The following is a 14816-nucleotide window of genomic DNA, read 5'->3' as shown; positions in this document are numbered from 1 at the left end:
CAAAACTGTTGGCTTTGCCAATGCTTGTTGTTAACAGGGCTTCAGTGAAGGACACACAGAGTGCTTATAAATCGAGTGGCTGAAAGTAGGTTTTCAACTCCAATTACCTCTCAGAAGACTGCTTTGAAAAGCACAGGCAGGCACTTCGAGTGCAAAGCTTGATGATAAATCTTGATTAAAGTAAGCTCAAAGAGTTCCAATGAGGAGGTGTTTTAGGAGGGTAGGGGTGGGAAACTGGGTGGGAATGGCCATAGGGATTAGCATGGCCATGGGCAGTCAAATGGTGGGCAAATAACCGAAAAACAGCTACAGGCTGTGCGTCCCTCCTCATATGCTATTCCTCCCTATCTGTACTCTAATGCAATAGTTTCAGCTTTTAGGACTCGCAAGCAACACCTAATAGCCCAAACTAAAAATGGTGGTCTTGGTTTTCTTTCCTAACATCGGCATGCTTTGGGCAAATTGTGAGTGATTGAGATCTTCCATCCCACTGGTGACCGTTTTCTTCTGGACCAGGTTTATAGTTAGGCTATTAGGTGTAGCTTACGACACCTAAATGCTGGAATATTTACATTAGAGTACAGGTATGGAGAAATGACATATGAGGAGGGACACACAGCTTGTAGGTGTTCTTTGGTTATTTTCCCACCAATTGACTGCCCCTGGCCATGCTAATCCCTATGGCCATTCCCACCCAGTCCCTATGGCCATTCCCACCCAGTTCCTGACTCTCCCTGTCAAAAGCACCTCTTCATGGGAACTTTTCAGTTCGCTTTAATCAATACTTATGATCAAAGCTTGCACTCAAAGTGCCTGCCAGAGTTTTTGAAAGCAGTCTTCTGAGAGTTTAATGACTCCATTGGAATTGCAAACCCGCTACTTAGGCTGGACCTGGCAAGAGCCTTCCTCATGCCTACACCAAAGCCAAACTGTTGGCATTGCCAATGCTTCTTCCCTCTTGAATCGTGTCCATGATCTTTCGCACAGAGGAAAACCATATGGCCATATAGCAGAGACAAGAATTCTGGCATAAAAAAAACGCCATAGCTTTTGCCAAGTGTCCTACCAGAACACAAAGGAGCAGAGTGTGTTTCACATGCAACAACCCAGTCACCTAACGTTTGTCAAGCTCCATTCTGCAACAAAACCGTGCTGTTTGGATTTAAGATTAGAAAACGAAACCTTAAATGTATTTCTTTGTATCTGTACTTTTGTTTCTTGGTGTTTTACACAGGAGTTCCATAATATAATTTACTATTTAGGCATAGTTGTTCTTTCTCTCTAGTTCCATCAAGCCTGTCTCCAGTCTAAGTGCAGAATACGTTTTAAAGTTAGCAGGAATCCTCCATTATAAAATATCTCAAGCTTCAATTTGATTTTCAGTTATTTTGAAACGTTAACTGTATATGTAAAAAAAAATAGGCTGATTCATAATGTTAATCCTATGAAGCAGGCATCCGATTTGCTATGGTTTTTGTCAGCGTTGCCATGGGCGGAAATTTAAATTAGCACTCTAACATCACCATGATTGACCATGTTCCCAGTTATTTTGTTTAAATCAATGACGGAAAGTCTATGAGGAAATGACTGCTGCGACTTCAGATTTATATTGAGGATGGCTTGAGCTTTGTTGTGAGCTGGCTCAGGTTTGGGAGAAAACCCAAACAGTTTTGCATTGCAGTTTTGGGCAGGAGACCCAGATGTTCACTGCAAATCTTTGAAATGTGGCAAAAGTCACGGGAAAGGGACCTACCTGCTGGTTAGTTTAAACCATACAAAATGAAATTAAGACATTGGCGCCACCAGCTCAGCATTGGCTGGTAGGAAATAGATGGGGTTTTAGATGAGCCTGAATTAATTCCAAAAAGGAAAGCTTCAAATAAGAGCAGACACAGAGTTTTCCAGATGCCAGAAGGTCCTATGCAGGGTGGCAAAAGTTGGCAGGCAGAGCGGTATGGGATTCCTGGCTAGCTTTGATAAGAAAGAGAAGCAGCAGCAGCTATTAAGACATTTACCAGAGTCAATCAGCTATCTGGGCTTATAGCTGGGCTTATAGCTGGCATTTTCCATTTTTTTTTTGACAGCTTCTATATTTTGGTGTGAATTAAGCTCTTCCTAAAGCCTTTATAAGCCCTTTGAAAGAAAATATTTTTCTTTCTGAGATTTTGAAAATCCAGTGGAGACCATGATTTATTTATTTTTATTTAGCTTCTGTTTTCTAGTGCATGGGCAAACACACAGTTGGTGTGGGCAAGACTAGGCAAAGTGCATGTAAAAACCGCAGCTGCTACTTCCAGGTCCTCGGACAGGATAAGTAGAACCACATATACATTAGTGAATGGAAGGGAAGACTCTAGCAGGGGGATGTCATCTGTTTAACCTGCATTTTTAACCCATGGCTTTACGCTGATTTTACATAATTGCGCCTAGAAGCCAAAGGCTTTTGACAGAGTTTCTGAGCTGTTTCCAAATGGGTTTACAATTGGTGGTATAACATCATCTGTCTTTTAGCTCGCCAACACTACTGTGAGAGGTGAATAGGAGAAGAGTGGGAGGTTGGGACTGTATTCAAAAACATTATCATCAATATTGGGCACTGCTTATTGTTTGACTAACTACTTTTAACGGTCATATCTCTACAGTACGATAAATATACATAAATGCTGAATAATCGTGATAGCATTATTTAAGTTTCTATGTATGAGTACTAAAAGGCACTGTATTGCAAGCGAGGGCTTGTTGTTTTGGTGATAAAACTGTGTAGGGAAGTTATTGATGACATTCAACATTAATTATTTATATGCACGAAAAAGGACTTGTTCCTAGATGTTCCTGGGATAGGCTTATGACAATATTGCTGTCCAATAGTAAACCTGTCATGGGGAGTGTTCTCTTGCACTAACAGCAGAGATCTAACCTTCTCCAAAGCCGTGCTGTACTATCTGGTATTCCGGTGGAGTGGAAGCTAGGCTCTGGCAAGTGGAGTAAGATGAAAATCATAATAGACTGTAGGAGCCAGCATGGTAGGGTCATGTGTGTATAACGGAGATCTATGATGAAACCTGCTTCGTTTTCATTGGTCACTGCAAACCCCTGCGCAATATGCAAAGAACAGGAAAGAAAAGTTGAGCATTGTTGTGCGCCTCTATTTGCCTCAAACTGTATAGATGGCTTACTTCAGTGACCATATCTAACCTATATGGTGCCATAGGTGTAAACCAAACTAATGTGTTTTGCAGTCCAGAAGTCAGCCATAACTTTGGAAGCAGAGCCCACATAAGATTTCTATTTTCAGATCTGAAAGCTTGAGCAATATAACTGTGGCCATTCCTCACTGCCATATACTTTCAATGTGCATTAATAGAACAGAACAATCAATAGTGCTACATTCAGGCCTAAAGCATGTCTGTGCAAGAATTTAAAATGTGTATTATTCTGTGCCCAGTCATGAAATTCAACTCCTACCCACTTTGTATACCTATTCCTGTTACATCATAATGTGACATTTGAAAGTAGCACTGCGGGTATGATGTAGAGCCTCTGGGCAGGCACTTTGATGCCAAGAGAGGGCCTCTTTCAGCTGTGAATATAGCACCACAGACTATGATCATCCCACGTGAGAGATATTCTGGGTATCTGTCAAAGCAGTCTGTCTGCAAGCCATCCAGGCCAACACCATTCCCAAAATGAATGGCTTTACAAGTTCTTCGGTTGAATTTATGTGGAGAGTTCTATTGTTTTGGAAGTCGGTGAGGAGTTTTAGGATCACACAGTATTTTTTATAGTTGGGTATACATTTGTTTGGGGTTATCTCCGAGCCTGGCACAATTTAATCATTTCAACAACCAAGAGCAACTAGCTTCCAGAAAAATGATAAATCCTTATCCTCGAATGAGTTGTAGAGCATTTCCCATTATAGCATTCTATGCTCACATGTCTTTGCTTTTAGCAGTTTTTATAGTCCTCTTTAGGTTTGGCAACAATCCATCTGGGGCATAAATATTCTTTTACTAAACAGCATAACTTCCAAGAAGCTGCATTGTAGGCCTGGCCATACCATGGTGTATGTTCACTTAGCAATGGATTTCTTTTTACTGTTGATGGGCACTGGGATTTTTGCATAAAGTTCACAAACCAAAAACTCAAAAAGCATCAAGGGCCTACTCTGCACAAAGAGGCTAGTCTGTTATTAGGTCACATGATATTATGTTCACTTTCTCTAAGGTCTCCATGGAAGACACTTGCTTTACTAGTGGTAAAATAAATACATCCTGCCTAGCAAAGCCTTGTCCTTCTTTCATTTTAAAGGACTGTCTTGAAGAAGTGTTGCCATCCATCACAGGTTTTGTAAACACTTCTTGAATCAGGTATAGTCATTGATTATGATGGTAGATGTAGTCCAAAACAACTGTAGAACCAAAGTTTGCAGACTTCTGAAATAGAGCATGCAAATGAAGCTTAGTGCTTGTTGTATGCTCCAATGTATTGGAGCATACAACAATACGGGGGGCAGTCCCAGCCCTAAGTAAATTCACATCTCAATTCCTTAGACTTCTAAAGTAGCCCATAGGTCGGGCAATATCATTGTCTTAATGTTCCCAGGGACACTTGTCACTTCCGGTTATCAGAGTAGCAGACATACGCTCCACAATATAACCGCTCCCTGGAGCACAGCCGGATATGGCTGGGCCAAGGGACGCCCCTTCCTCCTGGGGAAGGGGCAAGGTGGGAGTGCCCCCATGGGGGGGTGCTTGGCTTGAAGGATGGCCCGTTATGCAGGCTGTCTCTCTAGCGTGCCCTCTGGGGGCTGGACATCGCCTAAGATTCTAAGGGATGTGAAGCAGAACATAGGCTTTGCAGCGACATATGGAAATTCTTGGCAGCTTTTTGAGGATGCAGGGGGGGATAAAGGATACAATCACACAGGGGTGATGTCAGCCCCTTTCAATGTGTGTGAAGGAATTACGGGTGCAAGCATCGACACAGACAAACGACCGGCTCCTTCTGCAGGAGCAAGCATTTATACAGACAAGATCCCAGCTCCTGCTGCAGCATGGAGAAGGATTGCAGGGCTTAAACCCCAAATTGATGAGCTTGGTCCTTTAGAGAATGCAAATGGAGCTTTGGACATGCAGCCAAGTAGGGGTGTAGCCTTAATTCTGTCAGAGCATGCACAGGATACTAAGCACAAACACCTCCCATGTGTGGAAATATCGTCCCTTTTCATCTAGTACACAACCACATTCGGAACGAGTTTAGCTTCTATCATCATAACATAAAGTGAAAGCTTAAATCATGCATTATCATAAAGGCAGTCTCTGTCATTATCATCTTGTGCAAAGAGAGGTTAGGGTGCATAGAAGCAGCTCAGGTGTGCACCAGCATAGGGAGTCTATGGCATGAAGCCACATATGGGAGCGCTCAAGCCAGGTCAGAGCATGCTGAGAGGGAACAAGACATACAACCATTTGGGAGAGAGCCCAACACCTGTCTATGAAAACAGCTCCACTTATGCCAGACGACCAAAGAGCTACGAACGAACGTGGTTCCTGCAAAAGCATGCAAAGTGACCTGAAAATAATGTCTGAGCCCTACTTAATGTGTTAAATAATGCAGGGGATTAGTTGCGCAATTGTCATATTCCCCAAAGGTTGATGGATTTGTTGGTACTCCGTTTCCATTCTGTTCTCCCATGTGTTTCCTGTCACTCCATGAGTGGTCTAAAGTGTTGCGTTTTCCCACTTCGTTGTTTGCAATGGTTGTTTGATTGCCTGTTCAAAAGCAGTTCGAGGGCTTGAAGTCCTGGTCTACCAGTTTGAGATCAAACGGGAAGAGTGTCAGACAGTGTGCATCTCCATGCACCACCCCTAGTCTGCACCAGTGATTGATCTCAGCCTACCCAAGCGGAAAAATTAGCTTTTCAGGGCTTTTGGCACTTCCTCACTGATAAGCACAAGAGCAGGGTTGCAAGCTACACACGTGTCTAGAGGTGGGGAACTTATAGTAAACACTTCTTCCCTGCTGGTGCCATGGTCCATGAACTGCTGGAAGAGTTGCAGATTGCCCAAGCTCAGCTCCAGATTTTCTAAAGGGAACTTGCAAGTTTTCCCTACTGTATGAAACCACAAGTTGCATCTATCATTTGAGGGGCAAAGAGCTGGCAGGCTGATGGTCTGCATGCGTGGAGAATTCTATCTTCAACAGCCTTGGCGATCCACGCAACCGGAAGTTTGAGATGGCGGATCTTCCTCTGGGGATCTTCTCAGTTTCTGCGTGCGTCCCTGAATGCCGAGTGTCTATGACCTTCCCATCTGTCAAGTCTCATGTGACTTGGTCAAAGCAAGTTATTCGGAGGATAAATGGAACATGGACAGGGTCTCCATCTACAAAAGGAAAGGCAGTCTAGACTGAAAACAACAGAGTAATTCTGGATAAAAAGACTCAAAGAGAGTAGAAAACACAACCATGAATGGCATATGGGACAAATGAGAACAAAAAGTATGCCTATAACGTATTGTAACCTGCTCTAGGTCTCTGGCGCCCAGTTACCTCAGGGTTTGGCGTGCAGTACAAATAAAGAAACTAAACTAAAGAAACTGAATTAAAAGCTGACCAAGGCCAGCAGAGATTGCACAGAAAAAGGGGAAATTACTTTGCTAAAGAAAACACAGGCCACAACCTTCCAAGAGAAGAACTTGAAGTTCAAGCACCATCCAGACAACAAATATGAACGAAAAAACTGCATATGAATCTAAGTGGCTAGGATCTTAATTAATTGGGAAGAACATATATAGTTTGTATGTTTCCATTTTCCCTTTCTTTGGAGAGGAGCTATGTGATAGTGTAGCATTGGTGGTGATGTCTGGAGGCTGTGCACCAGTTATGAGTAGGTGTAGCGTTTATAATGCCTAGCCAGTGGCCTAGCGAACCACTGGTTAGGTCGAGGTGGTGTTCCTGGTTGAAGTGTGAAGTTGTGTATCGGGGACGAGTATGCGTTTTTGTGGGAGCTAATGTCAGTAGACATTAGAGCACTTATGTACAGGAGGTTGTGTTGTAGTTTTTGTCAGGGAGTGGACTTTGTGCACTGTTGTGCAGGAGGTTTTTATGCGGGTAATGTCAGGGTGTAGACGGTATTGCACTGTTGTGCAAGTAGCTTATAGTTCTAGTTGCGTGCTTCTAGTTGTTGGTTAGTGTCTCGGGGTAGGCACTTGTGCACTGTTGTGCTGGTAGATTATGATTGGAATTTGGAAGCAGATATACAAATGTTTACCATTTTGGAGAGTAACCTGGGCATCGTCTCAGGAGCATAGCTCAGGGGCAACGCGCTCATCTTTGGAGCAGGACGACGCGTAGCAACACAGGGTTAATCGCCTGGTGCGCGCTTAGAAACCTCTGGGTATTAAGCGCGTTATAAATAACCAATTATAATTATAAAATGTACTCTTTGTGTGGGTGAGTAGTTTGTTTCACGGTCACATGGACTAGTCAACCATGTATGTGGCTCTTGACGTGCTGTCTCTTTGCAGTCGTGTGTGTTTGAATGTGTTCTTTGTCTTGTTAGTGGCTTTTCTTCTTTCCTTCTTTTATGTGTTCTTAGAGAGAAGTGGGTGTGGTTGTGTTGTTCTTTTGGTTTGTGCGTGTTGATTGTATTGTATTCTCAGGATGCATTTTTGTGTTAGGGACAGGACAGATTCCGGTTTGTGTGGTTGGTTGCTCCGGTGTGTGGAGCAAGGTTTTTCTCACATGTGGCAGATTTGAGACTGGGGGCAGTTTCTGGTAAAAGGAGGTTGGTTTTCTTTGAGGGTTGTGTGTGTGGGTACATTTACTGTTTCTGTGTAGGCAGATTGTTGCTCGGTTCTGAGCAAGCTGTGCTCAGGCGTGGCAGGTCTAAGGCCCTGGGTGGCAGCTCAGGGCAGGAGGATGAATAGTTTATGTGTCTGTAATTATCCTGTGTTGTATGATGGTTGCAGTGTTTTGTCCTGAGTGGTTGGTTGTGCTGTGTGTTAGAGTCGTTCTTCTGTTTCTTTAGGAGGGGAGGTGTGTGGTGTCTGGCATGTTTACCTGGCATGGTTGTGTACTGAGTGAATGATTCCCTGATGTCTGTGTGGGTCAGCTACCTTAGGAATGCCAGAGGGAATGTACAATGATGTGTGGGGGGATTCTGAGGATGACAATTGGTGAGGGGCTTGCAGATGGGAACCTGTAGCAGAAGGATGCCTAACCCCTTACTCCCATGTAACCTTCCTGTCTGAGTTCCAAGCATTAAAGTAGATTTCCTTTTTGTACTTACACGACTCCTGTGTGGTTCCTGCGAGCTTGCTGCTTACCTCAGGTTTCCAGATATTACAGATACCTAGTCTTTCCTACTCCTTCCCTTTCCTGCCCCTTCCTGCGTGGAGGTCTCTGCGTATGTGCAACCCAGTAGCTGGCACGTGGAGTGTATGGAACAAAAAGAGAGCACATGTAGAAACACCACTCCAGCCAACATTGTGCCCCCTTCCTCTTTAAATCTCTGCAGCCCCTTCAATTTAGAACATTTCTCTTCCTTAATGACAGCTAATAAGCCACTTGACCTAAGTCAACTGGGTTCACAATTGCCTTAATTCTGCTTAGACAGTTTACTGGCCAGGGATTTTGTATATTGTTTTAGAACCCCTTCACTAACCGACATAGTAAATTGTGTTAATGCTTCTGAGGTACATTTCAGCCTAGTTTTTAGGGAATAAATTCGGCAGAAATAAATGTGGGCCTTACTGACATAATTTAAGTTTTCAATCTTCGAAAAAAAAACTTGTATTCATATGCATGCCTTCTGCTCGCTGTTATGCACAATTCGATCTACTAGAACTCTTCTATTGATATTTCAGCACTTGACAGCTCCCACTGCACTTTAGTTTGTCACCCCACACCGAACAGTCCTTCAACTTCATTGATTGGAATTCCTCATATAATCCTTAGCAAACACTATCGTCCATGATTCAAACATCTGTGTGTGCATATCTCGAGAACATCACATGCTTTGTACTTGGAAACTGCAATCAGATGAATTGCCCTATCATTACAGAGACCATAATAAATTAGCCTACAAAATCTCCATTCTTTCTGATCGAACTTGTCTGAACAATATACATCCACACTACCAAACATGACGACTTGCCCTTTTCCTTCTCCTTTCTCCAAAACTCTGTTCCTCCTTTCCTGTTTACTCCACAGACCAGCACCCGGATACTACTTTCGGAGGCACAGTAGGCCTACACCTAGCAAGTATCAATGCTCTAGAAAACCACTATGGTAGCGATTTGGTGCAGTATTAAAGCTTTCTAAAATTAAAGAGGAGTGCTTGACTTGGGTCACATCACAATACAGGAAAAGGCTGTGCTACTTTCAAATCATGCAGGAGGCTTTAAGGCAAGCAATACGTTGGAGCAGGCAAGGCGGGAACTTAAGGAATTCACCACATAAGGGAGAGGTTGGCACCTGTTCTAGCAAACAGAGAGGGCTATGCATCCTGATTCCTCATACAGTAGCTACAAGATTGTTCCCCTTTAAGAATATGCTAAAGGAACTTAAAAACATGTAACAATGTGGAGGAACTTAGCTCCTGCCAGAGAACACAGATAAGTGGGGCAACACGCAGTGTGGTTCTTATCAGGGTTTGCCGAGTAACCTATAGCATGCAACCAAGAATGGGGAAATTGTTTGCTTATGGAACCAGCGCTAGTTTAATACATACAGCAATACTCGGGAGAATGCAGCTCTTGCAAAGCATGCAGCAGGAGCTTTGTGCTTAAAATGAGACAGTAGAGCTAGGCTCCTGCGGAGAATGCAAATGAAAGCTTAGGCTTTGAAATTGCTTAAAGAGGAAGCTTAGACCCAATCGGAAGAAAGGGGGGGGACCAGTGGCCTGCAACAACAACACAGGGGATTCAGGTCACACTAGAGCAGGCAGATGAAGCAAAGGATATGTAACTAAACAGGGGTGACCTTTGCTCTTGTCACACCATGCACATTGAGCTTAGACTGTGCAACCACATAGTGAAGGACTTGGGGTCATGTCAAAACATGTAGTGGTGCCTTGAGGCATTCAACCACATAAGGGTTTTTGGCCCCTGTTCGAGCATTCAATTGAATTTAAGGGCAAAACAACCCCCACTGGGTACAACTTCGTTGCTGTGGATCTTGGGGCATTCAATCTAATAGGTTGGGGCTGGGGGTCAGCTCATGGTAAACTTAACGTATAAAGTAACGAAAGATCTATGACCACGCAGACGATGGCTCTGCCTCATGTTGTTAGAGCACGTTTTCAAAAGAAATATCGAATGTTGTAAATAAACATGCAGATGATGGGGCGGGGTGCAATTAAGCAACGGGGGCACCTTTAGTCAACAAAGCATATAGTGAATGCAGCAGTAAGCAATCGGCAAGGAGGCGAGCCCTGCTCATGCCACCAAAACACAGGCAGAGATTCAGGCATGCCCGTGTGCAGGGGAGGCAAGCAATCTCCTTCAAAGTGAGAGCGGACTGACTGACCGTGCATAGGCGATGTTGCTCCTATACTGGGCACGTGCCATAGAGAAAAAGAGGTGGAGAAGAGATAAGAAAGGGGGCGGGGGGAGCAAGACAATGGCACAAAACTGAACATGCATGCGAGTATTTCAGAAAATCCTGCTAAATTATAACGCAGTGGGTTGCGTATAGCGATGGTTTAGATAGGGGTTAAAATTTAGACCGAATGGCTGTCTAAGAAGTCAAGCGCCGTGTCCCGATTACTATAGTGCGTTCGCTGAAGACGTGAGGCCTGTGAGCACTTCTCGCTGAGCATACTGCAAATGTCCGCACAGTCAGCACATGTGACAGTCCAAGCATGGTATGCAGAGATCTGTTTACTGTTTAGATGACACGTAAACATTTGGGGAGCGGACAGGAATCTGCCAGCAACCGGTCTAACAATGGGTGTCTTGAACGCTCAGTGACCATGGGTACCCCGCTGAAATACGGTACACACTGCAGACAAAGGCACATCATCTTCGGCGGACCTTGCAAATGCACGCACAGAACATTTTCATTGATAACGAGTTTTTTAAATACCTGCTTTCAAAATTTAACAACCGTGTAAATGGCAAAAGAACACCTCAGTAAAACTACGTATATGTTCGTGTCGACATATCTACGAGTAATAATGTCAGATATGTATCCCGAAATGACGAACTGCTCACGTGATGCTCGTGAGACGCTGAAAAGCGTGTGCTGTGCAATATACATTCCCATAGGTCCGCTGCTACTGATCTCCTTCCAGATACAGGTACGATTAACTAAAACATGTCCCAGCTCTTCTATTGGTGTTAAAGGGTTTAAGCTCTACATGCATAGTTGCAATACAGCCTGCCCTGGATGTATGTCTGTTACAAATTAGTCGTGAAGTAGCGCACGCCTCAGAACGTCGTTGCAATCTGCAGTAACACCACCAAATTTCAGTTGGGACGACTCACTCCTTCGTCCACCCGACATCGATGCAGTGACTGGCATTAGTTTAAAGAGCATTATGACAGCGGCAGGAGAATATGATACGTGACATCTCTTTGGAGTGAGCTGTCTCGCCGGTCCTCCCTGAACCGAGAGCGCCCCCGTTTTTTCAAATTATATTTTTAGTGTGGTGCCACTGGAAACTCACTGGTAATGCATATGAATGCTTAATGCTGGTGGCGTATTAGAAGGATTAAGAGGGCACACAACTTTGAGACTGAAGTGAGTGAAGCAGCCACAAGTTAAGCATAGCAAGTATACTGCAATTATTTCGATGTCACAATTACGGTGGTAATTAAAAATGCACTGCAATTAAGTAAATTGACCAATCCCATCTCCAATACTGGACAATTTAAAAGTTATGTTTACAGGAAATATATTCTTCTGACACATTATCCGAACACACTGGCATCGGTGGGTACTGTCACTCCACGAGAAACCTTCTTCTGGTTAGATTGTTGAAGACAGGAGAATAAAGCAGCGAATCCTTCGCCCCCACCCTCACAAAGGTAAATATTACTGCTAGAGAGCATGCCTGCAGGACTTCTCGAGCACATCATAAGACACTCTCCGTCCGCATCATAACTGAAATCAGTACAGCCAACAGATAACATTTACCAACACAATTCTGTCCACACTAATTAACAGCGTATACAACAGTAGCTCGAGGTTCCCGAATCTCATAGCGTACACTTACAAACGATGATTTCTTATATCTTAATATTACTAAAAAAGTGAACATGTGCAGATTAAGATATTTCTGCCACAAACCACATAATTGGGCAGCAACTTCGAGACTACGGCGTTGCCAGAGCTGTGCATTATACACGTTTTGCATTTGTACAGCTGAAGAACTAACAGGCGCAATATAGTAACATGCTATTTCTATAGCGTATGTCTACCATTGGCATGGGATTATAGCTCTAATATGGCAGTGTACATACTACTGAAAACCGAAAGTCATCGAGTTCCTTCAGGCGTTCATCTTTCCACAAAGGATAAAGGAGTCCCGCTGGCTTGGACACAATAACACCTGTCATCATAGCGCTTAGAAACACAGGAGTGTGAAGCGCTTAACTGGTTGCACGCGACACGAGCCATTTTATCACCGCCAGCGATCACATTACCAGTTCGCCCTGCACAACTGTCTCCGAAACACGGCAATCTGAATCTGTCACTCGGCTGCACGAGAGCTTTGAAATGAAACGAAGAGGCACTTACTTTCCTGGGCCATGCTGATGACAGTCTCAGTGGTTGCGTGGTACTCGTCCTCCTCTAGGAAGTCATCCTGCGGGAAGGAATCCCCCTGAAAGTCGTGCAAATCCAGGATCTGTTGCAGAGGGGGTGCCTTTGGCAGCAGCTGGTTCACAACCTCCCGGGTGATATTGGGCGCTTCTTTCAATCTGAGCTTGCTCAGGATCTGCGACTTGATACTCTCCAGTCTCATCTCCTTGCTATGCTTCCTCCACATGCAGACCGGGCAGTCCTGGTCCTCCCCTTCGCTGGTCTGCGACTCCTCTTCGGGAGGGGGTCCTTTGTCCAGGACGGGCTCATCCCCACCTCTGGAGAACTCCATAGACAGCACCAAGGCGCAGAGGAAGAAGGGGGATCTTTGCACCAACATAGCCAGCAGCGGCGCCCGTACTCCGCTCTTCCACTTTACAGATCCAAATGTGTGCTCGTACCGGTGCTGAGCATCAAATGCTTTTGTGGATGTGACGCCAAGAGGTATAGTTGAAGGAATATTTGTGTGGCCGCAAAAGCAAAATGACTCTCCCCCTTTTTATATCCCAACTGATCTCTGTTGTAAAAAGCTTTGATTGGTGGAAGGGATAACAAAAGAGTCCTTCAAGGCCCTGTCACCAAGTTAAAAGAGGGAGAGAGAGAGGGAAAGGGGAGCACGCAGAGTTTCGTGTATCACATTCCAGCTTCAGTTTCTCTGTGTCAGTTTCAAATGTGGGCACTTACTTTTGAACAAGGAGCTTGGGGGTGGAGGGGTGGGGGTGATTTCGCGGCTCTTAAAGACACAATGTCCCTTTTCCCCCGCAGCCGGACTGACCAGCACACACACCCCTTTCTCTTCATTGCCTTTCTCTTCATTGGAGGAGACATTTCTTTTTAATTTTAAGATATGCATCTGCTGCAGTACAACACTATAGAGGAAGCAAGCACGTGTCGTTAATCTCTGCACGATTTACCCGGGTATGTTTTTAATAAACCTGTTGCATTTGTAAAAGTGCATATTTGCGTTTCAGATATCCACTCAGGTTAAAATTTACCTAAAAATACAGTTAATAAGTATAGTTTCAGAAACATTTAAGCGTGCAGACGTGTACCCTACTGTTCTATAGACAAGACGTGCCGGAGATCACACGGTGCCCCAGAAACGAATAAACTTTGCACAAAAACACTAGAATCAACTATAATCAACGTGAGTAGGATACATATTTATCCATTAATCCTTTAATTCTTTATAATCAAGTCAGCGTCAAACCACTGGGTAGACGCTCAAGACATAATAATTGGTCAGTGTGTGTGCATGGTACTAAACGTTATGAAGCTGTGAAGTTAGCTCGATAGCATTGATATCTAGGATGGTTTCAGATGAAGGGGGGGACACGCTCTCATAAACCCATTCACCTTTCAGCAAAGGAACCTGAAACAATTCTAACGGTCACAGCTCTATGTAGAGTATCCGTGTCATTGGGATTAGAAGATTAACTGACCCCAAACACATTGCATTGCTAATAAAATCGCCAGTCCAATTTACACCTTTTTAGTGTCTTCTGAGGAAATACCCATTGCTGCAGGAAATAATCATTACTAAAGTGATCCGCCCATGTGAACATCGGATCCAGTCAGCTTCCAAGCAATAGTGCAGGTAAACTGTGCAAATGCTATGCGACTCTATTGCGCAGAAGTGCCAGGATTGAACTTTCCAGAGCCATAAGGAAATGTTACCGTAGCAAATGATGTACTCCTAGTACGCTATTGGCGGGTGTCAACTGCCAGGCAAAGGGTATTAGTATAATTGTTCGGTTTTATTTGACCAATGTTACATTTGACCGAATTTGGTCAGTAACATTTGATCGAATTAAACCAAACAATTAGGCTAATACATAATGAGCATGTGGAGCCAGGTTGGGTGGGTGTCCCCCGCTCCCTATGTTCGGTATGTATTCGCCTCGGGCGGTTGCAGGGGTGTCCCCCGCTTCCTTATTATTAGAGGCAGGGGACAGAAAAAAAAATTAAAAGGGACCCTGCAGTGTCGGATCCGGCTTGCGTTAGTCGGA

General features: G+C 44.1%; 1 protein-coding gene across 2 annotated transcripts in view; it reads right to left on the bottom strand.

The window, feature by feature from the left end:
• GDF11 (growth differentiation factor 11) overlaps nucleotides 1-13456 on the bottom strand; it is an 853308-nt gene extending 839852 nt beyond the window's left edge. For both annotated transcript variants that reach the window (XM_069653801.1, XM_069653802.1), the window contains exon 1: nucleotides 12745-13456. In XM_069653801.1, the coding sequence (XP_069509902.1) occupies nucleotides 12745-13147 (403 nt within the window). In that variant the 5' untranslated portion in view covers nucleotides 13148-13456. The remainder of the gene's footprint in view (nucleotides 1-12744) is intronic.
• Nucleotides 13457-14816: the final 1360 nt, after the last annotated feature.

The sequence above is a fragment of the Ambystoma mexicanum genome, chromosome 3q (assembly GCF_040938575.1).
Source record: "Ambystoma mexicanum isolate Mex_15411 chromosome 3q, UKY_AmexF1_1, whole genome shotgun sequence".
Lineage (NCBI taxonomy): Eukaryota > Metazoa > Chordata > Amphibia > Caudata > Ambystomatidae > Ambystoma > Ambystoma mexicanum.
This window is presented reverse-complemented; position numbering and strand designations above follow the sequence as displayed.